Source organism: Geotrypetes seraphini, chromosome 7 (assembly GCF_902459505.1).
Source record: "Geotrypetes seraphini chromosome 7, aGeoSer1.1, whole genome shotgun sequence".
NCBI classification, from domain to species: Eukaryota; Metazoa; Chordata; class Amphibia; order Gymnophiona; family Dermophiidae; genus Geotrypetes; species Geotrypetes seraphini.
In genome coordinates this window covers 185994931-186022674 of record NC_047090.1, presented here as the reverse complement: position 1 = coordinate 186022674, position 27744 = coordinate 185994931, and the positions used below count along the sequence as shown (strand labels likewise).

Below are 27744 nucleotides of genomic sequence, written 5' to 3'. Positions count from 1 at the left end.
CAATAATACAGTAAAAAATACAAATATTTGTAAAACAGAATTTCAATAATAAAACTCACTAAGTAATAAACTTATCAAACAAAATGGTCTTAATTAATTTCTGAAAACTGCAATAGGATAACATAGCTTGCTGAATACATTTACCTAACCAAGATTGTTGCCTACCAGCTTGAAATGCTAGGGTCCTGTCTAAGAAGGTCTTATATCTACACCCATTAATTTTTGGATAAGCAAATATGAGTGTCGGCATCGGGCACCTTAACCCAGCGTTCGGTTCATCCCGTAGTACCAGTTCTGCTTACCAAGTTTCAAGTTTATTAAAAATTTGATAAAATGCTAATCTTAAATTCTATAACTCAAATGGCAGCACAACTTCACCACCATTAGCATACCCTTATGCCTTCAAGACTTTTAGTCAAGTTTCAAGGATCCTCAGCGGCACCACTTGGAGCTCAATAACATTTCACCAGCATTCTTCAATTCAAGGCTTGAGGATCAGTGGCAGTGCCTATTCATACTCTGATTTTTCCCTCTCTCCTTAAAGAACGACGCAAGGATGTCCCCGTGTCATTCTCTGGCAGATGAGGACAGAACTTGCAGGGTTGGACAGGGATGGAGATAGATCCTGCAGGGACAGGGACAAATTTGTCCTTGTGTCATTCTCTCCTAGTAGAGCCATTAGAGATTTCTACAGATCCTTAGGGGAGCAGGGCCTGAGATTATCTATTCATGTTTACCTCATGCATCACAGACTTCATTCGCGTCAATTGCTATAACAGCCTGTTCTAAGCATGCATTCCACTTGTTCCTTGGCGGGCAAAATGGATATTTGAGAAAAATAAATGAGAAGAGTACAGTATAAGACAAAGAAATGCGAGGAGAGAAATGTCAACTGCCTGCCTTGGGACAAAGTCCTTGATGTACCTTTTACCCCCAGATTTTGCTCCAAGTTTCATAGGCTTTTACTTTGAGCTGGAAGCAGGTCCAAAAAGCATCTGCAAACATTTGTAGCAGTTTTTAAGCAGAAATTTGTAATGGAAAATAACACCCGTAGATTCCCTTTTCAACTCTATTTCCCCCAACCAAAAAAAGCTTCTTCCCCCCCCCCCTAGAAAACCTCCCCTAACTGCCCTAAAATAAGCTTCTTGCTCCCTTACCAATCCAGCCACCTCTTCATGATGTTGAGACCAGAAGCTCCAGTGCAGGAACTGTAACCTGGACCCTCTGCAGGAGAGCGTCTCACTTTAAATTCAACGCCTGTTCTAAGAAACACTCTGTATAACAGGAAGGCAATTGAATTTCTTCCTCAAGAGTTCCTTCTTCAGTTTTAGGCTCTGGCCTCTTGTCCTTTAATTAGTTACTAAATCTAAAAGCACGGCTGCCTTGGGACCAGTCCATTCTTTTTATAAGGACTTTTTGTGTCCCTTCTGTGTCTCCTATCCTTTGGACTACATTGGTTGCATCAAAAGGATTTCTGCTACAAGGTCGTTGCTTCAAGGAAAATAACCAAGACTACCAAGAATGTATATTCTAGTATTTCCTTGTAAAGTCAGTTTCAATGTAGATCATCAGCAGAATCCAACATTGTTAAAATGTGTAACCTTTTGCTCGACCATGACCAATGTTCAATCAGGAGCCCCACTTCATGTTGGCAGAAAACAGGGCAAGTGGGCAAGCGCTGTTGATATCCATCATGACATTCTCTTTCTTCTTTGCCTAGTTATTCCTGTCCACACTCCTAAATACAGATTCCAACTTGTAAGAACTTTTTCTTTTCCAGCACAGTTTATCTTCATCTTCTGTTATACTTTATTGTCGTTAACGGCTCATGCTTGGTTCAAATCCATCCCCCTTCCCTTCCCATCTTCAGAGAAGCCAAACGTGGATCATACCAAAAGATGAGATTTACTGCCCCAAAGAAGGAGATGTTTTGCATGTCTTAGGTCTCCAGTCTCAAAACATATAAATGTTGAATTTCTTTACAAATGAAAGAAGCAACTGAAAATCATATTTAAAGTTAAAATTACTGTATATATTCCACACTTTAAGAACGTAAGGAAAAAATGATCATACCAAAGTTAAAATAATTAAACATCAACAAAACCCAACTAAAAGCATCTAAACAAAATAATAGGCCATGCCAGCTTATCACAGCAAGCGCTCATAAGAGAGGCCCAAAAGGGACCACCACGGTGCCCTTTCATTGGCAGCCTATATTTAACAGATCAAATAGCTACATTTTTAGATTTTTCCAAAAGGCAAGATAATTACTTGCCTCTTTCAGACTTGAAGGCAGCAGGTTCTATAAACATGGGCAAACTTCCAGAAAGGCTCTGCCATTGGTCTCAAAGCTCAGTATAACATTTGGCCTTGGCACCACCAGCTGATCTTCTTGAGTTCAAAGCTCTGGAAGGAATTCAATGCTCTACCTTGGCCCTGAAAACCAAAATACCAATTTACCAGATAACTGTTAAAGTAAAAGTGAGTATTATAATCCAAATATGGCTGTGATAAAATGAGCAAAGGGCGGGTGTGGAATCTCCACAGTCACACAAAGGTTAAAAGTAAGATAAAACTATTTATTTATTTAAAAAATTTATATACCGCCAAGAGTCTCAGCATTTTCCAAAATAACATACATAACATTATACAATAATTCAAATCAACTCAAGAAGCAGAACCTAAAACTCCTTGGTATCATCTTTCACTATCATTACAGTTAGATAATGAAGGGAATAGACTTAGTAGATAAAGACAGGTTGTTCACCCTCTCCAAGGTAGAGAGAACGAGAGGGCGCTCTCTAACGTTAAAAAGGGATAGACACCTTACTAAGCCACTGCCATAAAGAGAGGGAGAGAGAGATGCCGGACCATGGGGAGTAAGGAAAGGATTCAGGGTGCAAGCAAGAGAGGTGGTGGGTGGAGTGAAGGGACAGCTGCTGGACTTGCAAGTGTGTGTGTGTGTGTGTGGGGGGGGGGGGGTAGGGATGATAGAGAGAGGAAAAGAGAGTGACTAAGACCAGAAAGGGGATGGGAAGGGAGGAAGAGATTCTTAGCCAGTGGAGAACATAAGAATTGCCATACTGGGACACACTGAAGGTCCATCAAGCTCAGTATCCTGTTTCCAACAGGAGCCAACCCAGGTCCCAAGTACCAGACAGAAACCCAAAGAGTAGCAACATTCCGGAGCTGAGATTGTGATGTCATAATGCCTCATTCCACTAACGCCTAAGAGCCAGCCTCATCAGTGATGTCACAATGCCTATGAGCCAACCTCATCAGTGATGTCACAATGGCTTTATTGTCCTATGCTTGGCTCACAGAAGAACATAAGAGTTGCCAAACTGGGACAGACCGAAGGTCCATCAAGCCCAGAATCCTGTTTTCCAACAGTGGCCAACCCAGGTCCCAGACAGAAACCCAAAGAGTAGCAACATTCCGGAGCAGGTTTTGTGACATCATAAAACCTCATTCCACCAATGCCTAAGAGCCAAACTCATCAGTGATGTCACAATGGCTTGATTGTCCTATACTTGGCTCACATAAGAACATAAGAGTTGCTGTAATGGGACAGACCAAACGTCCATCAAACCCAGTATCCTGTTTCCGATAGTGGCCAACCCAGGTCCCAAGTAGGTTCAAGGTTTCAAGGTTTTATTAAAATTTGATTTGATCGCTTATCCAATTTCTAAGCGCATTTACAATATAAAAAATAAAAGAAAAAACAGATCATGAACATAATAAAAATGCCATTAACAATACCATTAACAGATACAGAAAGAAAACAATTATAGAGAAACATCAACTGATACATGGCATATTAAAAGGGGATAAATGAGACAGACAGACGAGAAACAAAAGGGAATAGGAACGAAAGCCAAATAAGGAAAGAGCTCATTGCTGCTTAATTCCTTAAGGGAATTAAAAGGATACTGTAAATTACTAAATCAAATGTTAAAAGCTTCTTTAAATAAATAACTCTTGAGTAGGCTTTTGAAACGTTCAAGGTTAGCTTCTCTAACAAGAGCTGGTAGGGTCTTCCAAAGTTGTGGGGCTAAGACTGAGAAAATGTCATGCCTTTTGGTTCCTATTATATGAAGGGAGGGGACCGTCAACAATTTACGATTAGATGATCTAAGACTGCCGGAGGGGGGGGGGTCATATGGGATAAGATCCCAAGTAATAGAAGGGAGAGAGATATGCCAGACTATTTTATTTATTTATTTGCTTCATTCATTAAAACATTTATATCCTGCATATCCAAAAATCTATGTGGGTTACAAAAAAATGCACATAAGCATAACATAAAAACCTTGACATTCAAATATGAGGGCCAAGGAAGGGATTCAAGGTGCAAGTGAGAGAAGGGTGGGATTTAGAGGGAGACAGAACTGCAGGAGGCGGGAACCTGAGCAAGGAAAAGGCAGGAAGGAATTTCAGGCCTCAGGATAGGTGAATTCTACACAAAACACTACAAATAAACTTTGCAGAATTTTGAAATATTATTATCAAAATTTTTGCGCAGAATTCTGCCAGGAGTAATTAACACTCTGGAATTGAATTTCTCCTATCAGAAACATTCATGGAACATTCATACAAGAAATTTAGATCCCTGGAAAGGATTTTCCTGAGTAATTTGTCACAAAGTAATTGTGTTTTCTGTTTCCCTACAGCTATCTGCACAAGAACAAATACTTGACCCTGCTTGATGAGGACATATTCATGGGTGTGCACAGTGGGCCCACACTACTGTGAGTACACAAGGAGAGAGTGGGCACATCTATGAACAGATGCACTGACTGGAGGAATATGGACAATGAGTGGAGCATGTAAAGGTCTTGACTAGATCACCAGTTGCTAAGAGTTTTCTGGTTGCAGTGTTAATGTGTAAATAAATACTCTACAGCAGAGCTTAGAGCAGGGGTGTCCAATGTCGGTCCTCGAGGGCCGCAATCCAGTCGGGTTTTCAGGATTTCCTCAATGAATATGCATTGAAAGCAGTGCATGCAAATAGATCTCATGCATATTCATTGGGGAAATCCAGAAAACCCGACTTGACTGCGGCCCTCGAGGACCGACATTGGACACCCCTGGCTTAGAGTGTCTGATACAGCACACTCAGTTAAAAAAAAAAGAGGACACATGACCCCGTCCCATTCTGCCCCGTCCCGCCCCCACACAAACCTCGTGTCTCCTTCCCCGAGCTCCAGCCTAGGTCTAGACATCGACGTGATGACATCATGCTCATGCACGCATAGGTGTGATATTATCACGTCAACATCCACATAAGAACATAAGCAATGCCTCTGCTGGGTCAGACCTGAGGTCCATCGTGCCCAGCAGTCCGCTCACGCAGCGGCCCAACAGGTCCAGGACCTGTGCAGTAATCCTCTATCTATACCCCTCTATCCCCTTTTCCAGCAGGAAATTGTCCAATCCTTTTTTGAACCCCAATACCGTACTCTGCCCTATTACCTCCTCTGGAAGCGCATTCCAGGTGTCCACCACACATTGGGTAAAGAAGAACTTCCTAGCATTTGTTTTGAATCTGTCCCCTATCAACTTTTCCGAGTGCCCTCTTGTTCTTTTATTTTTTGAAAGTTTGAAGAATCTGCCCTCTCCACTCTCTCTATGCCCTTCATGATCTTGTAAGTCTCTATCATATCCCCTCTAAGTCTCCTCTTCTCCAGGGAAAAGAGACCCAGTTTCTCCAATCTCTCAGCGTATGAAAGGTTTTCCATCCCCTTTATCAGTTGCGTCGCTCTCCTCTGAACCCTCTCGAGTAACGCCATGTCCTTCTTAAGGTACGGCAACCAATATTGGACGCTGTACTCCAGATGTGGACGCACCATTGCCCGATACAACGGCTGGATAACGTCTTTTATTCTGGTTGTAATACCCTTCTTGATTATACCTAGCATTCTATTCACTCTTTTAGCAGCCGCTGCGCACTGTGCCGTCAGCTTCATTATCATGTCCACCATTACCCCTAAGTCCCTTTCTTGGGTACTCTCATTCAATAACATCCCTCCCATCATATAGTTGTACCTCAGGTTTCTGCTTCCCACATGCAATACTTTACATTTCTCAACGTTGAACTTCATCTGCCATCTTGTCGTCCATTCCCCTAGTTTGTTCAAGTCCCTTTGCAATTCTTCACAGTCCTCCTTAGTCCGAGCTCCACTAAATAGCCCTCCAGATGTGGCCCCAAGCTTGGGGCCTTCTAAAACCTGGACAAACTGCTGACAAATATCTTTCTACTTGGGGCCATGACACCAATAACGCTTCATGACATTCATTCCTACCAGAACATCTGGCCTTGGTCACACATGCAGAACACAGATAACTCCTATGCAAAGACAGGATCACAAACTAAAAGTACTAATATATACAAATGAAACCCTAAGATGCAAGACTTTGCATGCAGTACAACCCCCACAGAAATAGAAACAAATGCATTTCTTCCTGAACAGTGCAAAATATAGACAGCAGATATAAATTCTGAAAATGGACACCCTTTAATCACTAAACTGGAAAAAAAAAATCACCTTTCCTACCATTGTTGTCTGGTGATTTTATTTTTCTACTCATCTTTTCCCAGTCTCTGGTTGTACTTCCTTCTGTCTGTGTACATAACTGTGTTTCCAGGGCCTTCTTATCCATTTTCTGCTTTTCTCTCCTTCTTCACTTTCTGCCCTACATCCATCTTTGGCATTAACTTTTAATATTCAACTTTCTTCCACTTCTCTGTTTCCTCCTTAGATCTATCTACTTTTCCATGCACACTATCTCCTCCCTCTCTCTGCCCTTCCCCACCATCCATGTGTGCCATCTCCTCCCTCTTTCTTCTCCATTCTTCCCATCTATCCATAAACAGCATTTCTTCCATCTCTCTTCCCTTCCCCATCCCTGTGCACCATGTCCTCTTTCTCTCTCCCCTTCTTCTCCATCCCTATGTATCATCTCCTCCTTCTCTTTCCCTCTCCTATGGTCTGGAATCTTTATCCTCTCCTTCCCACAGTATGGCATCTCTCTCCCCTCCTTCCTTTCACTCCTCTCCCCTGCCTTAGTCTGGAATTCATCCCTCCTCCTTCTTCTCCCTGGTCTGATATCTCTCTTCTTCCCTTCACCTTCCCGATCCAGTGATCTTCTTCCCTCCACCTTCCCTTTCCCCTGTGGTTTGGCATCTTTATCTGTCCCTTCCATTCCCTCCCTTGGAGGTCTGGCATCTTTCCTTCCCTTTTCTCCCCACCCCCCCATGGTCCAGCATCTCTCTTACCTTCCCCATGTTATTCCCTCCTCCCTCCCCAGCACTTCTGTAAGTCTTCAAGCCACCGGCAGCATGACTGAAGTATTGTGGAAGCTTTCTTTTTGCTACTGCTTTACACCTATGCAGGGACAGGAAGCAATATCAGAGGAGGAGCTTCCGGATCGCCAAAGGCAGCGTGTTTAATCTATTCACACTGCTGATGGCCCGAACAGTTTCAGCAGTGTTGAGTGAGCAAGCACCAGATCCCGCAGGTTGGTGGGGAAGGGGGAAAGGACCCCGGATAGGTGCATGAGCTGCTGTAGGGGGCACTGGATGTCTGGTTTCCCCAGACAAAAGCTGCCCGGACTCCCGACACAGTCTTCCAAAAGAGGACATATCTGGGGAAACCCGGATATCTGGTAACCCTACACTCAATTGAAGCCAAAATCTAGATAACAGTGCTAGAAATCCTTGCAGACCACCCTAGAAATATCTGGATATTCAACACTGGTATCCTCATAACTCTCTAGATAACTTTAGGAGAGCAAAAAACCCCAAATATTTCCGCTGTTGGCAGTATACCTGGATATCGAATGCCATTATTCAAATAACCTTGCCATCAAAAACAGTCCCCAAAGATGTAATCAACTTGCACAGGATGTAAACGTACAGTCTCTTAACATCAACCTTCATGTGTTCCTAGAACTATCGTTCCCAAAGCAACCATGCGTTAAATGATTCCAAGACCAAGACCCTTAATGCCCCTTTTCAATCCTCCTCCTCCCCCCCTTCTGATCTACTCCCCTCCCACGTCTCCCTCCTCTCCCCCCTACTTCTCTCCTTGCTGTTCGCAACTCTATAATCAAATTGATATGTAACCACTTGTAATCTCTGTCTAATTAATGTGAACCGCCTAGAACTCTTCGGGGTATGGCGGTATACAAAAATAAAGTTATTATTATTATAATACCAGGGGTGCCTGTGGTTCTAATCACAACACACAGGCTTCACAGAAAACAGTAACATTGCTAAAAAAAGAAAAAAAAAGGCTGTTAATAACATAGGTTTCAAACACTTATCTTGCTGCAAATAAACCCTGACGTTTTGCAAATGCTATTTCAGGAAGCTGAGTACAACACATATTTTTCAAAGTTGCCTGTGACCAAAACAATCAAAAAATAAGAATACTTACATTTGAACATAACATCAATTTCTAATGTATGCCCCCCACCCCCACCCCGGAGGTACCCTAATTCCTTTGAGCTTGCCACTGGGAGGCGCCAGAGGGATCTCTTTGTGTGGTAAGACTATGGCCGAGCTGTATACAATGGCACTAGATTTCCAGCGGCTGTTTGTTCAGCTGAAAGCGGATTCGCTGGTGGCGCAGGTCACTAAATGAACCTCCCTTCCTAGTGAAGGAGGTGTGATGTTAAAGGATCCTCAGGATCGCAAATTGGACTTACTCCTCAAGCGTCAATTTGAAGCCTTGACCCTAAGAATTAAGGTGGCAGCCACGTCTTCCTTTGTGGCATAGGCTTGTCACACTCGCCTGTCTCGGGCCTCAGACCTGATGGCTGGGGAAGATCCCCAAATCCTCCTCTCTGTGGTGAATTATATTGCAGACTAGTCTTTAAGCCCGTTACATTAACCGGTGCTAGAATAGATGTGTCTGTCTGTCTCTCTCTCTCCTTGACTGCTTTCTGTCTGTCTTTCTGTCTCTCTCTCTCCTTGGCCGCTGTCTGTCTGTCTCTCTTTCTTTCTGTCTCTCTCTCTCCTTGGCCGCTGTCTGTCTTTCTTTCTGTCTCTCTCTCTCCTTGGTCGCTGTCTGTCTCTCTGGCCCCCTGTCTGTCTGTCTTTCTTTCTTTCTCGCTCCTTGGCCGCTGTATGTCTGTTTTTTTCTTTGTCTCTCTCTCTTTGGCTGCTGTCTGTGTCTCTGGCCCCCTGTTTGTCTGTCTTTCTTTCTCGCTCCTTGGCCGCTGTATGTCTGTCTGTCTGTCTCTCTGGCCCCCTGTCTGTTTATCATTCTTTCTGTCTGTGACTGTGTCTCTCCCTGGCCCTTTATCTGTCTGTCTCTCTCCCTGGCCCCCTGCCTATCTCTCTCTGGCCCCACCTGAGCAAACCAAGATTGCTGCCTGCCCCCCAGCATACTCCTCCCCCCAAAGCAGCCCCTTTTCCCTCTCCCCCTCCACTTCCCTGTGCAGCAGTAGCAGCCGGATGCCTCATAACACCTCAAAGGATACCCTCCAGACCAGGGGTGCCCAATACGTCGATCGCGATCGACAGGTCGCTCGCTCAGGCGACCCCAGTCGATCGCAGAGCGGGTTCCCTTCCCTTCTCTTTTTTTCCCCTCCTGACTAGCCCGCTCCTGAATTCTGCTGCTGCCGCCGCTGCTCAACATTTTTTAAAAAACGGCTTGAAGAACTTATGCTCCGGGGGCTAACGTGTGCTTGTACCGGCTTCCCTTCTCTTCCCTATGAAACCGGAAGTTATGTCGGGGGGGGGGGGGAGAAGGGAAGCCGGCACGCACATGTTAGAGCCCAGTTCGCGGGCTAAAGCGGGAGACAGGTCAGTGAAGCTTGCGATTTGCTCTTCTTGCTGCCAGGTCCTGCCTACTTTCTATTTTCTCAAAGGCAGGACCCGGCAGCATTTCTCCCAATAGGTCGATCTTGGGCCGATCAGCCTTCCTCTCCCTGACGTCAATTCTGCCGTCGGAGAGGAAGTTCTGGCCAGCGGAACTTCCTCTCCAATGGCAGAATTGACGTCGGGGAGAGGAATGCTGGTGGGCCCGAAGCAGGGAGAGCTTGGCCGGCGGCCTGTTATCCGATGGCAGTGGCTTGGGGGAGGGCAGGGAGGGAGAAAGAGGGCAGGCAGGGAGACAAGGAAAGAAGAGAAACAGAAAAAAAGAAAGGGGGCATGAAGAGAGAAAGAAAGAGAGGGCAGGGAGAGAGGAAGAAAACATTGGAGGGGGGGAATGAGGTCAGGAGGAGAGGAAGCATACAGGCTAAAAGAAGGGAAGAAAGATTGGATGCACAGTCAGAAGAAGAAAGTGCAACCAGAGACTCATGAAATCACCAGACAAGGTAGGAAAAATGATTTTATTTTAAATTTAGTGATCAAAATGTATCTGAATTTATATCTGCTGTCTATGTTTTACACTGTGGTCCCCTTTTACTAAACCGCAATAGAGGTTTTTAGTGCAGGGAGCCTATGAGCGTCGAGAGCAGCGCTGGACATTCAGCGCAGCTCCCTGCGCTAAAAACTGCTATCGTGGTTTAGTAAAAAGGGAGGGGGGTATTTGTCTGTTTTTGTATGGTTGTTAGTGAGGTGACAGTGCATAGAGTCATCTGCTTTGACCTCTTTGAAAAACCCTGGAATAGGAATGATAATTAACATTTTCTATGCGTACAGTGTGCTTTGTGGTTTTTTTTAAATTTTATTGTTGGTAGATCATTTTGACTTGGTCATTTTAAAAGTAGCTCGCAAGCCTAAAAAGTGTGGGCCCCCCTGCTCCAGACCATGGCATGCAGACCTAGTTCATCACCAAAAGGATGAAAGCCTCAGACCTACGGTCCAAGTGGATCTTCTCACTCAGGGACCGGTTCCTATCGAGAATCCAGAACACTTTGGGCTTACAGCATGGATCTTGAGCTGACACACAAGGGTTATTTGGGTGTGGTCATTACTATGTTGCTCAGAGCGAAGAAGCCATCCATGGTGGCAGCCTATGCTAAGGCCTAGAAGTTATTTCAGCGATGGTGTGCAGTGAAGGATATAGAGCCCTGGTGAGCTCTGATTTTGGTAATCCTGGATATTTTGCAGGAGGGATTTCAAAAGGGACTTTTGGTAGGTTCTCTCAAAGTGTAGGTAGCAGGGCTTTCTTGTTTACAAGCTCAAGGGGAACAAGGTTTCTTGGCCTCCCATCTAGATGTTGCCCAGTTCATTAAAGGGGCTCTGTGGTTGCACCCATTGGTGTGTTTGCCTTTCCCTTTCTGGAACCTTAACATTATGTTGAAAGTTCTCAGTACTGCTCTGTATGAGCTCTTAAGGGTGACTTCCCTCTTGGATTTTACAGTGTTCCTGGTGACGATTACGTCGGTGAGATGGTTTTCTGACTTACAAGCTCTTTCCTTTAGGAAGCCTTTCCTTAGGTTCATGGAAGCAGGGCTCTCCTTACGCACGGTGTAGTCTCAGCCTTCCATGTCAACCAGGAAGTCCGTTTGCCAACTTTTCACCGTATGGGATGTAAGAAAACGGTTAAAGTGTTGCATTTGCTAGGTATCAAGCGACTGCTTTATCAATACCTTGAAGTTACCAATGGGATTCACCTTTCAGATCACCTCTTGTTCTCAGCAGTCATGCCATGAAAGGGAGGCTGGCGTCTAAAACCTTAATTTCCTCTGTGTATGTAGGCTGTGATAAACAACCACTATTTGCATTGAAAGAACTCTCTACTAGAAACATAGAAACATAGAAATAGACGGCAGATAAGGGCCCACGGCCCATCTAGTCTGCCCACCTTAATGTCCCTCCCCTACCTTTGCCCTGTGAGTTGTTGCCTTGTGGGTGAAGACTAGGGCTGTCTCACCCAGGGAGATTTTTACCAGGTTCTATAGGGTGGACATAAAAGCCAGGAAGGACACCACTTTTGGGGCATGTGTCTTAAAGGCAGTTACAGCGGGCCCACCCTAGACTCTGGGGGACAACTTTGGTTGCATAAGTTTGAATGTTATGTTATTTCCTATGTTTGTAGTGTCAGGGAATTTTCCCCATTTTGCTCCTTCCTGTTGTCTTACTACAGTGCTACTTGATTGCTTTTGTACAAATTGAGGGGGCAGGAACAGCTCCCTGGGAAGGAGGTGGAGTTGGAAAACATAATTGACAGTTTTCTGCAAGCAGCTTGCTGGTTCAGATACAAGACCCTAGCGTTCAGATTACCGAAGTAAAACCTAATCTTTCTCTCTTGTTACTGGGGCTCCTCTACCTCCTTGACATCTTCCTGCTATCTGTTCCCTACTCTCCCAGCCCCACTCCTAGCCCAACAAATCCTCCTCACAAAGCTCTCTTCCACTGAACGTATGCAGAAGAGAGGGGGGGGGGCATGGAAACAGCCCATGGAGTCAACTTTTGGCTGCCAGAGAAGACCTTTTCAGCTGGTGGGGCTTGAGGATCCTGGCCAACTCAGGTATTTATAATTTAAATTGGGATGGGGAGAGTGGAAAGGCAGGACACAATTTTGTGCCAACCCACTTTGGGTACAGTCCCCACCACCACCTCGCTCCCCAAAACGGAATGTCTGGCGACATCACTGCCTGCCTGGAAGAACTGTGAATTGCTTTGCAATATAGAATTTGCAGATAACGCCCTTCACTGTTCCAAGCTGAGTGGGACTCCTCCACCTAAAGTGCTGCCAGAGGGGTGGGTGGGGGTGATATTTCATTATCACATTTTCAATAACAAGAAACGGGCAAGCTCTGCCTGTCTTTAGCAATTGAAAACATAATATTGAAGCATCACCACCCATTTGCAGCAATGCAGTTGGAGGACTCCAGTTCAGCTTAGGGGGAACAGTGATGCCCTTCCTGCGCAGAATCTGAGGACAAGTTGAAGATTCTCAGGATCTGTGCTATATAGGGGGTGTACCATGGATGGGGTTTGGAGGGGTTGACCAAGGGATCACCTGGGTGTGTGCTATTGGAGAAGTGGCCGAGAGCCAATGGGTGTGCGTACTAGAAGAGGGAAGGTTTGAGAGAGAGGTATGGGTGTAGATTTTAAGAAAGAGAGGGATGGAGAGAGAACAGGGTTCTTGCTGAGGGACTGGGAGAGAAAGCTAAGAATTGTCCACTCTGGAGAGGTGACAGATAAAGCTGAGGGCTGAACATGCTTGGAAGTAGGGAAGGATAACCCTATCCCTAACCCCCCCCCCTTATCCCACTATCTTTCAACTCCTCCAGTCCTGACTCCTCCAGAACTGCCCAAAGGTATAAACTAGCCTTCCCCTCTCTACGCGGCATCCACTATGCAGGCAAACTGGGAAAATCCCTTCTCTTCAAAATCACAGGTCTTTGGAACGACCTCACCATCCCGTTGCGGAACCTGGGCTCCCTTCGATTATTCCGCAAACAACTGAAAACTTGGCTTTTCAACAAATTGTAACTCTATCCTCCCCCCTTTTTCTCCTCCCTTCTACACATAAGTTCATGTAAACCTTTCTCTTCTTCTCTACCTATTATTTAAGTTCTTGTAAACCGTGTCGAGCTCTATACTCATGGAGATGATGCGGTATATAAACTTAAGGTTTAGATTAGATTAGATTAGATATCAGGCAAAGCTGGAGAGTGAGACTGCTTGAGTGTCATCCCTGGAATAGAGGGGTCCAGGCCTTTATGATGGGGAAATTCTATGCAAAAATTTACAAATAAAGAATACAGAACTTTCCAGAATTTTAAAATATTGTGTGCAGAAGTTTGAGATTTTTGCATGGACTTTAAAAAATTTTTTGCATAAAATTCCCCCGAGTAAAGAAAAATTCATACACTGTGAGAAAGATTCTTTAAGTACATTTTGAGACTAATTATTCTGAAGTGTGTGTGTGCGTAAGCGTTCAGTGTTTTAAGCCCCAAGGCTCCACTTCTTTTGCTTTTGCAGAGTACCCCCCACCCCAACTTCAGTTCATCCTTCTCAGAAGAAAAACATTGTGAGCCATAAAGTGACAGGAGGACTGATGCTCTACTTGGCGAGCTCCCTGTTTAATGAGAGGCTGGATCTGAGCACAGGAAGTGAGCAAGTGGCCTTTAGAAACTCTTTTGTCTTCACTTCAAACCATTCCCATGTGAAAGTAGCAAAAGAGACAAAGCGACCAGCTTTAAATACATAAAGTAGTACACTTCACGGGGGAGCAGGGAACGGAGTCTGTCAAAGCAGCCCTGTATAGTGTAGGAAGCAATGCCCAATGTTAGGCCCCAGATTTAGCAAAAGGATGGACTATATGCAACCTCGGGACTTCTTCGCACCTAGATGGGAATGACTGCTCTTTGCCAAGAGGAGAGATGTAGTTGGTTCTTTTGCTTCCACACAGGCGTCATGGCTTCAGCCTTTACCTGAAGTGCAGGATGTGTCCTTGGCTTTGTAGTATTTTGGCTAAAACAAGTGGAGATGAAAACTCTGCTACCTGGCCCCATTCAGGATATGATGATCTTACAACTATTGTAAAACCAGTAGGAGTATACCAACTGGTGACCAACCTCCAAAACAAAATATTTTTCTAGGATTAGGGTATATTGAAGCCTAGTTAGCAAGCCGATCAAAGATCCCAGAGCTGCCTGCCACTGAGAGAAGTGTGTGGCTCACATAGACCCTTTTAGTTGTAGACTGACGTACCGGGGGGGGGAGGGGGCGGTCTGTCCCAGTTTCTGCCCCGTAAGGAGGTGCTCTGAGGGCTGGTGTTGTGAACTCCTGCCCTGCAGTGGCAGCCATCACAACTCGCTGCTATGCCGACTTTGGGCCTTACTCTCTGCCGGGTCCTGCCTTTGTGGAAACAGGAAGGAGGTGGGAGGGGGAGGGAGGAGGAAGACCAGGGAAGGGAGAGGAAAGAGAGATGCTAGGCCATGGGGAAGGAAGGGAGGGAGGGAAGGAAATGAAGGAGACAGAGATGCCAGACCATAGGATGGGATAGGAAGAAAGGAGAAGAAAGAGATGCTAGAGCATGGGGGTGGGGGTAGAGACAGAAAGAAAAATGGAGAGGGGTAAAACTGAAATTAATTATGTACAAAAGAGAGAAAGGGCACAGGATAGACAGTGGATGGAAGGGTCAGAGAGAGAGAAAAAAAAGGCAAACGGGGGCAGAGAAAGAGGGCAGAGGCTGGATGGAAGGGGCAGAGAGAGAAAGGGCAAAGAGTGGATGGAAGGGGCAGAGAAAGAAGGCAGAGGCTGGATGGAAGAGAGAGAGAGAAAGAAGATAGACAGTGGATGGAAGGGGCAGAGAAAGAAGATAGACAGTGGGTGGAAGGGGCAGAGAAAGAGGACAGACAATGGGTGGGAGGGATAGAGAGAAAGAGAGAGAGGGCAGATGCTGCATGGAAGGGAGAAAGAGGCCAGATGCTTGATGGAAAGAAGAGAATGGAGAGGAGAGATGATTAAAGCAGAAACAACAAAAGTTAGAAGAATTTTTTTGTTGCTTTAGAATAAAGTAGTATTGTACCTGTATTGATAAATGTTTATAGATAGAAATTGGAAATAAGGTAATCTTTTTCTTGGGCTAATTTTAATACATTTTTTACAAACGTTCAGAGACCATAGTATTCTTCTTCGGGTCAGGACAGGATACTGTAATAGCAGTATACTATACTGATCTGAAGAAGGAGGTTTTGACTTCTGAAAGCTAATTGAAAAATGGATTAGTCCAATAAAATGCTATTTTCTATTTTTTATTTCTACTTGTTGATTTGTAAAGTGGTTATTGTTTTTGTCAGTTTTTTCAAATTTACATCTGCTATCTTTATATTTTGCACAGTATTAGGGGCTATGTTTCACTGTTTCTGTGGTGTTGCATTGAATGCAGAGTCTGGCTTCTTGGCGGTTCAGTTTAACTTTTGTCTATACATTTCGATTTTTAGTTTGTGATTACTTATTTCATACTGGGCAAGGGTGTAACTGCATTCTGTGTGTATGAAAAGGACTTGGTTTTCTGTTGGCATTGACTGTGCAGGATCGATCTGTACTAATCTGGCCTGTTTAGTTTTACAATGGGTGTATTGATGTCGTCCTGCATTAAATGCGTCTCTAAATAAAAACGTTTTTAATTTAGATTTGAACCAATCCAATGATGGTTCTTCTCTTAGATCCAGTGGAGCAGCGTTCCAAAGAGAATTGGGGCAGTTACCGAGAAGAAAGATGTACGTAATGTATATAGATGGTTAAGAGAGGGAACGTATAGAAGGTGAGTTGAAGAGAACATAGGGCTCTTGAGGGATTATAGCGGATCAAAAATCTATTTATAAATTCAGGACAGTTAGTAGTACACATTATAAATGTCATGAGAAGAATTTTATATGTTATCCTATATCCTATTGGTAACCAGTGTGCCCTTTTCAATAATGGGGTAACATGATCGTATTTTTTAAGAACATAAGAGTTGACGCTGCTGGGTCAGACCGGTGGTCTATCCCGCCCAGCAGTCCGCTCACGCTGCGGCCCCCAGGTCAAAGACCAGTGCTCTAAATGAGTCCAGCCTCACCTCGTACATCCCAGTTTAGCAGGAACTTGTCCAACTTTGTCTTGAATACCTGGAGGTTGTTTTCCCCTATAACAGACTCTGGAAGAGCATTCCACTACCACTCTCTAGGTGAAGAAGAACTTCCTTATGTTTGTACGGAATCTATCCCCTTTTAACTTTAGAGAGTGTCCTCTCGTTCTCTCTATCTTGGAGAGGGTGAACAATTTGTCTTTATCTACTACATTATCTACATTATCTTGAACGTTTCGAACATGTCCTCTCTCAGTCTCCTCTTTTCAAGGGAGAAGAGGCTCAGTTTCTCCACTCTCTCACTATAAGGCAACTCCTCCAGCCACTTAACCATTTTAGTCGCTCTTCTCTGGATCCTTTCAAGTAGTACCGTGTCCTTCCTCATGTACGGCAACCGGTGCTGGACGCAGTACTCCAGGTGAAGGCACACCATGGCCCGGTACAGCAGCATGATAACCTTCTCTGATCTGTTCGTGATCCCCTTCTTTATCATTCCTAGCATTCTGTTTGCCCTTTTTGCCGCCGCCGTACATTGTGCAGACAGCTTCATCGACTTGTCGTTCAGAACTCCCAAGTCTCTTTCCTGGGAGGTCTCTCCAAGTACCATCATGTATTCATGCATGAGATTTTTGTTACCAACATGCATCACTTTACACATATCCACGTTGAACCTCATTTGCCATGTCACTGCCCATTTCTCGAGCTTGATTATGTCACATTGCAGATCTTTGCAATCCCCCTGTGTCTTCACTACTCTGAATAACTTTATCGTCTGCAAATTTAATCACCTCACTCATCATACCAATGTCCAGATCGTTTATAAAGATGTTGAAGAGCACGGGTCCAAGCACTGAGCCCTGCGGCACCCCGCTGGTGACTCTCTTCCAGTCCGAGTATTGTCCATTTACCCCCACTCTCTGTTTCCTATGCTCCAGCCAGAGTTGGTGATGATTTTTATTGATGTATTTTGAATGATTTGGAGGCGACTGAGTTCTTTCTGTGTAATACCCTTGTAGAGAGCATTCCATCATTGACCAAATTACCTCCACTTCCTATCTTGTGTATATACTCTCTAATGTATCATACATCAATTTTTTTTATATTTTATTCTTTTTTTAGACAGCAAATCTTTACTTATCTTAAACTGTGCAGAGTACTGATAAGCCCGACGGGGACCTGTTTCACCACAAACGTGGCTTTCTGCTGGACGTCGTAATAAAGAGTCCTGAGAACCCTTGAGAAAGCCACGAAACGGGTCCCCGTCGGGCTTATCAGTACTCTGCACAGTTTAAGATAAGTAAAGATTTGCTGTCTAAAATAAGAATAAAAGATAAAAAAATTGATGTATGCTACATTAGAGATTATATACACAAAATAGGAGGTAGAGGTAATTTGGTCAATGATGGAAACTATAAACCTGGTTTGACTTGGTGTTGGATTGAAATATTCTTTTCCAAGTAGGTTTCCGAGATCATTCCTCTTCACTATGGGCTCCTTTTACGAAGGTGCGCTAGGGCTTTAACGCACGGAATAACGCGCACTACATTGCCGCGTGCGCTAGACCTTAACGCCAGCATTGAGCTGGAGTTAGTTCTAGAAGCGTAGCGTGTGGCGTAGTGCACGGTAATTTCCTGTGTGCGCTAAAAATGCTAGTGCGTCTTAGTAAAAGGAGCCCTATTATCTCTGTATGAGCACCCTCTAGTGTAGGGGGTGTCAAAAGTCCCTCCTCGAGGGCCGCAATCCAGTTGGGTTTTCAGGATTTCCCCAATGAATATGCATGAGATCTATTAAAATAAGAAACAAGAATCTGGATGGCTGGTACGATACCGAGTTAGGAAATATGAAACGGGAATTACGGAAACTCGAAAGACAATGGTTGAAATCAGGGGACAGTGTGGGGAGGTCAAATTGGAGACTAAAACTAAACGAATACAAAAAACTAATAACAAAGAAGCACTACAACTTCTGCGCCCCAAAAATCGGACCGCCAGACACCAATATTAGAAATCTCTTTGAATTAGTCAATAATCTCTATGACACACAGGCCCTATCTCGCTCTACCCTTGATTCCCCCCCATCTGCAGATGAACTGGCGGAATTTTTCAACAACAAAATCATCAAATTGAGATCAAATCTAGCGAGCTCCTCAACCAACCATTTGAACTACCCGGTTGCCCAACACAAAGATGACCCTAGGGTAGATATGGCCTGGAATAACTTCACTACACCATCCTTGCAACAATTCTCCAACTATTACGCGAAATACGCCGTCTCCTACTGCAGATTAGACTGCTGTCCCCCAAACATTATGAAAGTTGCACCACTCTCTTTCAAAGCCAAGCTATTCAACTGGCTCTCCTCTCTCCTGCTAACCGGTACTTTCCCTGAGGATCTAGGCCAGATTCTGATCACCCCAATCGTAAAAAACCCTAGAGAATCTACCAAACAGACATCTAATTACAGACCAATTGCGAGCACTCCCTTTTTCGTCAAGTTAATGGAAGGTCTGGTCAACCAGGAACTAGTAATGTATCTGGAGAAATTTAGCATACTGCACGACAATCAGTCTGGTTTCCGCTCTGGATTCAGCACCGAAACTGTCATAGCATCACTACTGGATTTCCTCCACACCTTATTCAGCCAGGGTCCCAGTGCTCTTATTCTGCAACTAGACCTAAGTAGTGCGTTCGATCTAGTTGACCACGCTATTCTGATTGACTGTCTGGAGTCAATTGGTCTTTCAGGTAATGTGTTAAAATGGTTTCAAGGGTTTTTGAGCAAACGGTCATATCAAGTCTACAGTGACAATAAAAAATCCGTTATTTGGGTCAACTCATGCGGAGTCCCGCATCTCCCCTTTCCCCCACTCTGTTCAACATCTACCTTGCCTCATTGGGGAACTTACTTCAAAACCTAAAGGTTAAATTCTACATCTATGCAGACGATATCACCATTGTTATTCCCATTACCACTCTGACCTCCAAGACTAAGACTCATCTTTCATCCATTCTAAAGGAAATCGAACTATGGATGACCAACTTCAAATTGAAGCTCAACACCGACAAAACTAAATTTTTCCTCGCTACCCCCAATGATAAAATCAGCGACCCATTGATCTCCTTGAACGGTCAGGTCTTCCCTATTGACCACTCCATTAAAATCCTAGGAGTCATCCTGGATCACCACCTCACTCTTAATGCTCACACAGATTTATTAGTTAAAAAATGCTTTTCTGTACTATGGAAACTCAGAACCATCAGAAAATACTTTGATGCTCCATCCTTCCGCTTACTGGTTCAATCTTCCATCCTGAGCCTGCTCGATTATTGCAACATTATTTACTTGGCATCCTACAAAAAAAACATCCTAAGACTCAGAGTCATTCAAAACACGGCAGTTCGGCTGATCTTTAGGCTGAAGAAATGGGAACACATAAGCCCCTACTATCAGAAACTCCATTGGCTGCCCCTAGAGACGTGGATCCTGTTTAAGTTCTCCTGTCTATGTTACAAATCAATATTTGGCCTAGTCCCCACTTACCTGGTTTCCCACTTCAATCTGGCCAGTTATCTTAGACCCACACGAAGAATACATCTGTTCTATCCGACAATAAAAGCCTGCCACTACAAAAGATTCTTGGACAGAACTCTTGCCTTCTAGGCAGGCAAATGGAACGATTGGCTTAGTAACGTTTTCACGCTCTCATCATCCTACTTCAATTTTAGAAAACTGGTAAAAACGAGCTTGTTCAATCGATTTGTTAACTAAGAATCTTCTCAGCTCTGCTTAATCAACCAGTATCCCTAATGAACTACACAGCTTACATATTCCTTCTTTATGTAAGATTGTATTGCTGACTTTGATTGTAACCTCTTCGCTGATTGTCCAGCGCTTCATAGAAACATAGAAAGATGACGGCAGAAAAGGGCCAAGGCCCATCAAGTCTGCCCACTCTATAGACCCTCCCCTTAATATTATACAATGTTTTACCCTGACCCACTTAGGGATCCCACATGGGCGTCCCATTTATTCTTAAAATCTGGCACGCTGCTGGCCTCGATTACCTGTACTGGAAGCTTGTTCCATTGATCAATCACTCGCTCCGTGAAGAAATACTTCCTGGTGTCGCCGTGAAATTTTCCGCCCTTGAGTTTGAGCGGGTGCCCCCTTGTGGTTGAGGGGCCTCTGAGAAGGAAAATGTTATCTTCCACTTCTATACGTCCAGTGACGTATTTAAACGTCTCAATCATGTCTCCCCTCTCCCTGCGTTCCTCAAGAGTGTAGAGCTGCAAATTGTTTAGTCTTGCTTCGTACGAGAGACCTTTAAGCCCTGAGACCATTCTGGTGGCCATCCTTTGGACCGACTCGACCCTCTGCATGTCTTTGCGATAATGTGGCCTCCAGAATTGCACGCAGTATTCCAGATGAGGTCTCACCATGGTCCTGCTTCTTGCTGTAAACTGCTTCTTGCTTCTTGCTGTAAACTGCCTCGAACTTCTATGGCTTTGGCGGTATATAAGAATAAAATTATTATTATTATTAGCATACAATGAAAGCAGTGCATGCAAATAGATCTCATGCATATTCATTGGGGAAATCCTGAATTTCTGACTGGATTGCGGCCTTCAAGGAGGGACTTTGACACCCCTGCTCTAGTGGGATTGGTTTTGTATTTCAGAATTCTTTCCTGAGGAGTCCCACAATCCACTTTCCAGGTTTTACCCAGTGGTTCTACCAGATTGCGCTCTCATTTGTGAACCTTTCTTATTTATTTTTATATATCATTTAATGAGGTTTTTCTTTCCTTTAGAGATGTCTCACAGACTGGGGTCACTGGCCTACCGACCAAAGGCCTGAAATATCTTAAAGAACTCATGGCAAAGAACACCTGGACGCTGATGAAACTGCCGCCAATACAAAACTTCCTTCAGCTGGAGAAAGCGGACTTGTCCTATCCCAGCCACTGCTGTGCGTTTAAGAACTGGAAGAAGAGGAAAGGGTGAGTATCCTTCAGACAAATAAATCGACCAACAACTGGATGGTAGGAATGAATTAGTTGTGTTAATTGGCTTCCTTCATAGAATAGAACTTAGGGCCGGATTCTGGAAATGGCACTTACATCGGCCGGCGGCTGCAAAAACAGCACCTGCCATATGTCAGTCACGCGTAGATGCCATTATCAGAATCGCGGCTACCATCAACCTATCCTCTCGTTTTCCCTTTCCATGTTTACGTTCCTTTTATTTTGAAGTTTTACTCTTTTCCTTCTGTATTTGTGAGTCCGTTACCGTCCATGTCATTTGTTTTTATATATATATGTATATGTTTTTTTATAAATATATTTATGTACAACGCTTAGAATTTGTGATAGGCGTTTTATCAAAATTTTTAATAAATTTGAAATTTGATCAACCACACACTGGTAATGTTGGCCAGGCTTTTGAAGGCCTGCATTGTCGGTGCCTAGGTTTGACGGAGAATTGTGCCTAATGGCGCCTGAGGTCATTTCCAGTCCAAACCACGCCTACTGTGACCTTAGGCATCTTGGTCAACGTGATTCCAGTGCCTTTTTTTAGGTGCCTAGGGGCGCCTACATTTTTTTTAAAACAAGTTTTTAATTGCTTTTAAACAATGCAGTCAATTACCTTGCCGATTAGTCCCAATTAAAACAATTAAGTTAGGCAGTGGTAGGGGGGCCTAATACCGCCAAATTTACAGTGCCATTTCCAGAATCAGGTTTTTGGGCACTGAATTTTCAATACCATTTATTGAATTCCCTCCACTGAGTATATCTTTTGCAGAGATATTTGTTACATATATTGTTCCTGAGATGATATCACAGTTTTAATAAGAAAATGTTGAAAACGCAGCTCTTTGTTAATGCTTTTCTATGAAATGTTGCAACTTTTATTATTCCTGTAAGATAAAGTACCAACGAATATCTAATACCAAATCCTTGTTTACCTCTTTCTGGTTTAACTTCAACATACTCATAAATAAGAAACCATTTCTCTTGAAGGAATGGATAGACAACATAAGAACATAAGAAGTTGCCTCCGCTGAGGCAGACCAGAGGTCCATCTCGCCCAGCGGTCCGCTCCCGCGGCGGCCCATCAGGCCCATTGCCTGAGCAATGGTCCCAGACTATCCCTATAACCTACCGCTACTCTTATCTGTACCCTTCAATTCCTTTATCCTCTAGGAACCTATCCAAACCTTCTTTGAAGCCTTGTAACGTGCTCCGGCCTATCACAGCCTCCGGAAGCGCGTTCCATGTGTCACAGCCTCCGGAAGCGTGTTCCATGTGTCCACCACCCTCTGGGTGAAAAAGAACTTTCTGGCATTTGTTTTAAACCTGTCTCCTTTTAATTTTTCCGAGTGCCCCCTTGTACTTGTGGTTCCCCGTAATCTGAAAAATCTGTCCCTGTCTACTTTTTCTATACCCTTCAGGATCTTGAAGGTTTCTATCATGTCTCCTCTAAGTCTCCGCTTTTCCAGGGAGAACAGCCCCAGCTTTTTCAGTCTGTCAGTATATGAGAGGTTTTCCATACCTCTTATCAGTTTAGTTGCTCTTCTCTGGACTCCCTCAAGTACCGCCATGTCCTTTTTGAGGTACGACGACCAACATTGGACAAGGGTGTTTACTTGTTGCAAGATATTCTGGATACGGAGAAAAAATTGCTTCCTTTTGAAATTTTTTAAAACAAATTTTTTCTCCCATTTTCTTCATACTTTAAATGGATGCAACTTCATCACTGTATTTCTACTTCGTCCTTTTTTCAAGACACTACCTCTCACTCGCCATCTCTTCCTAGCATAGCTACATCATTATTGACAACGGGACATGTCGCCTCTCGACTATATAAAACTGCCATCACATGGAACTCTTCATCTACTACAGCTCTTAAAGATATATGGGAGAGAGTCTGTGACTCTCAAATAGATGACAAAGCATGGGCTCTTCTTTGGTCCAAATCAATACGGGCTGTATCATCAGCCAGTACATTCCAATCTATGTATTTCCTGTATCACAAAGCAATTTGGACCCCTCACAAACTTAATACTGCTGGCCTTCTCCCTACTAACCTCTGCTGGAATTGTGAGACAGCTCGAGGCTCCATAAGTCATATGCTATTTGAATGTTCGCTTGTACACTCATTCTGGCTGGATATATGGGCTACAATGAAGAAAATATTCCATCTGGATTGTGATATCTCTTTCTCTATTGTAATGTTTAAATCGAAATCTCCACATATCAACTTACCAGATTCATATCAAAAAACTTTTTGATATTTTATTGATCATCGCACAGAAATTAATTCTCTCCAATTGGAAAACCTCAAGCTCTCTCCATATTCAACATTGGTGGAACTTAGTTTTACATCATAAATTTGAATTAGCATTATCCAAACGTAGGGGCCAGTTTAGATATGTGACTACATGTTGGACTCCTTTATCTTCATATTTGCAGATCTCTAACAGTTGAATATTCCTCTGAAATTTTATTTAATGACTTGTGAAATTTTACTATCATTGTAAATTGCCTCTGTATGCACTAATGTTCTAATTTTTCTGTCCTTGTTAGTTTTTTTGAAAAATTAATAAACTTTCATGGAGAAGAAAAAAAAAATAAGTTTTAACTTTTTACACTTTTATTGTTGAATGTTTTATTGACATGATGTTTGTCTATTGTTTATTCATATCCATAGAAACATAGAAAATGACGGCAGAAAAGGGCCACGGCCCCTCAAGTCTGCCCACTCTAATGACCCACCCCCCTAATTTCTTCTATGAAGAGATCCCACATGCTAATCCCATTTTTTTTTATTTTTTTTTTTAAATCTGGCACACTGCTGGCCTCAATTACCTGCAGTGGAAGATCATTCCAATGATCAACCACCCTTTCGGTGAAGAAATACTTCCTGGTGTCGCTATGAAATTTCCCACCCCTGATTTTCAACAGATGCCCTCTTGTTGCCGTGGGTCCTTTAAGAAAAAAGATATCTTCTTCTACCTCGATATGGCCTGTGACATATTTGAATGTCTCCCCTCTCTCTGCGTTCCTCGAGTGAGTATAGCTGCAACTAACCCAGCCATTCCTCATACGGGAGATCCTTGAGGCCTGAGACCATCCTGGTGGCCATTCGCTGAACCGACTCAACTCTCAGCACATCTTTTTAATAATGTGGCCTCCAGAATTGTACACAGTATTCCAGATGAGGTCTCACCATGGATCTGTACAACGGCATTATAACTGTGGGCTTTCGGCTGACGTAACTTCTTCAGATACAGCCCATCATTTGTCTAGCCTTGGATGAAGCTTTCGCCACTTGATTGGCAGTCTTCATGTCTTCACTAATGATCACTCCCAAGTCTCATTCTGCTGCAGTCCTTGCTAAGGTCTCACCATTTAGGGTGTAAGTTCTGCATGGATTTCTGCTGACAAGGTGCATGACCTTACACTTTTTGGCATTGAAACTGAGTTGCCAAGTCGTGGACCAATGTTCCAGTAAGAGTAGGTCCTGCATCATACTGTCAGGCACTGTGCTTTTGCCTACTATGTTGCATAGTTTGGCATCATTAGCGAATAATGTAATTTTACCTCGAAGCCCCTGAGCCAGTCCCTTACAAAGATATTAAATAGGATCGGGCCCAAGACCGAGCTCTGCGGCACTCCACTGATCACCTCTGACGTTTCAGAGAGGGTACCGTTCACCACCACCCTTTGAAGTCTACCTCTAAGCCAGTCTTTAACCCATGCAGTTAATGTTTCACCTAATCCCATCAAAATCATCTTGCGACTAAAAGGCGATCAGTCACGTGTGTAACCAATATGATAACCGCATAGTTTTATGCGGTATATAAATTTTTAAATAAATAATATTTATACAGTAGAATCCTGGTTAACCGGTACTCAGCCAACCGGGGGGAAAAAATTGTCTCCCGTGCTGACCTGACAACCCCCCTCTCTCCCTTCATCCCCCAAAGCAGCAACTTCAGCCCTGACAACCCCCCTACCTCCCGCCCAACCTCCCTCCAACCTCTGAAGCAGTAGTAGCAGCCGGTTAGTAGAGGCATCGCTGTAAACATGCTGCTCGTGGCCAGCCCCGGCAGGGTCTTTTCTCTGCCACGTTGACTTGTTTTTGTTTAATTATTATTTAAAGCCGCTTTGAATTTTGAAAAGGTGGGATATCAAATTTTAGAACTGAGAGCTGCAGGATTTAATGTTGATATTTTCATTCAATATAGACTCCAGACTTCACTCTCAGGTAACATAGGAATAGTTACACTGGGTTAGACCAATGGTCTATCTTGCCCTGATGGCAATAATTGTATTAAGCAGAATATAATGGGGGGAGGGGCATTATAACCCAATTCGTATGAGACACCTCTTGCCTGGGGAACCTGAAAAGACACTAATAAATAGAGAATAAAAGGAGAAGCTGAAGGATATAGAAATTCTTCAGTTACAGTAAAAGAATATTGATTGGTTAGCATTACTGGCAAATGTTAAAGTTTTTAAATAGATGTTTGCTCCAAAATATTGGAAGTACCTATGACCTAGAGCATATGAACAAGGTCAGCGTACCCTAACTGAACATGTTGTTATAAGATGTGCACTGAAATAGAACACACCCTAGTATGTGATAACTAAATCATTATTGTTGTTAGGGAAAATTACTAATGAAACAAGATACCATGTGACTTGAAACTAACCAAAAGGTCATTGCTGGAGTATGTAATTTATCAGTGGACCTTAATGAAGCAATTGTAATTCAATTGGAAGATGTACCAACTACGTATGTTTAATTATTTCCTTAAGTGATGTCATAAGACCAATAAAATGGCCAGTCACTTGTAATTCGGGGAGATTCTTGGTTGGTATCCTACTAGTTTAGTAGGACACCAAGAACTCCCAAGGACTTGAATATTTAAACTACACTTTTGTGCTGGTAATTTTTTCCTTGGCCTCATTCAGAGATGGAAGAAAGAACTGAGGGGTCTGAAACCTGTCCATGTCATTCAGAGCAAACAGTTCCCATATCCTGCTTCCAAAATTGGCCAATCCAAGTTACAAGTACATAGCAGAATCCCACATATTAGCGAGACTTCATGCTACCAATCCCAGTGGGTTCTCCCATGTCTGTCTCAATAGCAGACTATGAATGTTTCCTCCAGGAACTTGTCCAAATCTCTTTTTAAACCACATCTTCTTTCAACAAGTTTCAGAGCTTAACTATTTTTTGAGTGAAGATATATTTCCTCCAACTTGTGTTAAGAGTATTTACCTGTAATTTCATCGAGTGTTCCCTAGTCTGTAATTTTTGATAGAGTAGAAAATCTATGCACTTTTATACCTGTTTACACCACTCAGGATTTTGTAGACCTCTCAGTCATCTCTTTTCCAAGCTGAAGAGCCCTAACCTCTTTAGCCTTTCCTCATATGAGAGGAGTTCCATTTCCTTTATTATCTTGGTCGCTCTTCTTTTGAACCTTTTCTAATTCTGCTATTTCTTTTTTGAGATATGGCAACCAGAATTAGAAACATAGAAACATGACGGCTGATAAAGGCCAAATGGCCCATCCAGTCTTTCCATCTGCAGCATCCACTATCTCCTCCTCTCTCTATTGGTTGAGGCTCTTAACATTTGCATCTCCTCTTCCTATAGGCTAAGGCTCTTTACACCTGTATTGTGATGTCACAGAACTTTAGTAACATAGAAACAAGATGGCAGATAAAGGCCAAATGGCCCATCCAGAGCATCCACTATCTCCTCCTCTCCCTATTGGCTAAGACTCTTAACATTTGCATCTCCTCTTCCTATAGGCTAAGGCTCTTAACATTTGCATCTCCTCTTCCTATAGGCTAAGGCTCTTAACATTTGCATCTCCTCTTCCTATAGGCTAAGGCTCTTTACACCTGCATTGTGATGTCACAGAACTTTAGTAACATAGAAACATGATGGCAGATAAAGGCCAAATGGCCCATCCAGGCTGCCCATCCGCAGTAACCATTACCTCTTTCTCTCTCTAAGAGATCCCACGTGCCTATCCCAGGCCCTCTTGAATTCAGACACAGTCTCTGTCTCCACCACCTCTTCCGGGAGACTGTTCCACACATTTATCATAGTCTTTGTCTCCATTGCTTGTGCTGGAAGACTATTCCACGCATCTACCACCCTTTCTGCAAAAAACGTATTTCTCTAGATTACTCCGGAGCCTGTCACCTCTTAACTTCATCCTATGTCCTCTC

The 27744-nt window shown here is 43.5% G+C and overlaps 1 protein-coding gene across 1 annotated transcript in view; it reads left to right on the top strand.

The window, feature by feature from the left end:
* Positions 1-27744, top strand: part of TSHR (thyroid stimulating hormone receptor) — a 60112-nt gene that overhangs the window by 22064 nt on the left and 10304 nt on the right. The window contains exons 4-5 of the mRNA XM_033953274.1: positions 4674-4751; positions 21301-21489. Coding sequence (XP_033809165.1) covers positions 4674-4751; positions 21301-21489 — 267 coding nt within the window. The remainder of the gene's footprint in view (positions 1-4673; positions 4752-21300; positions 21490-27744) is intronic.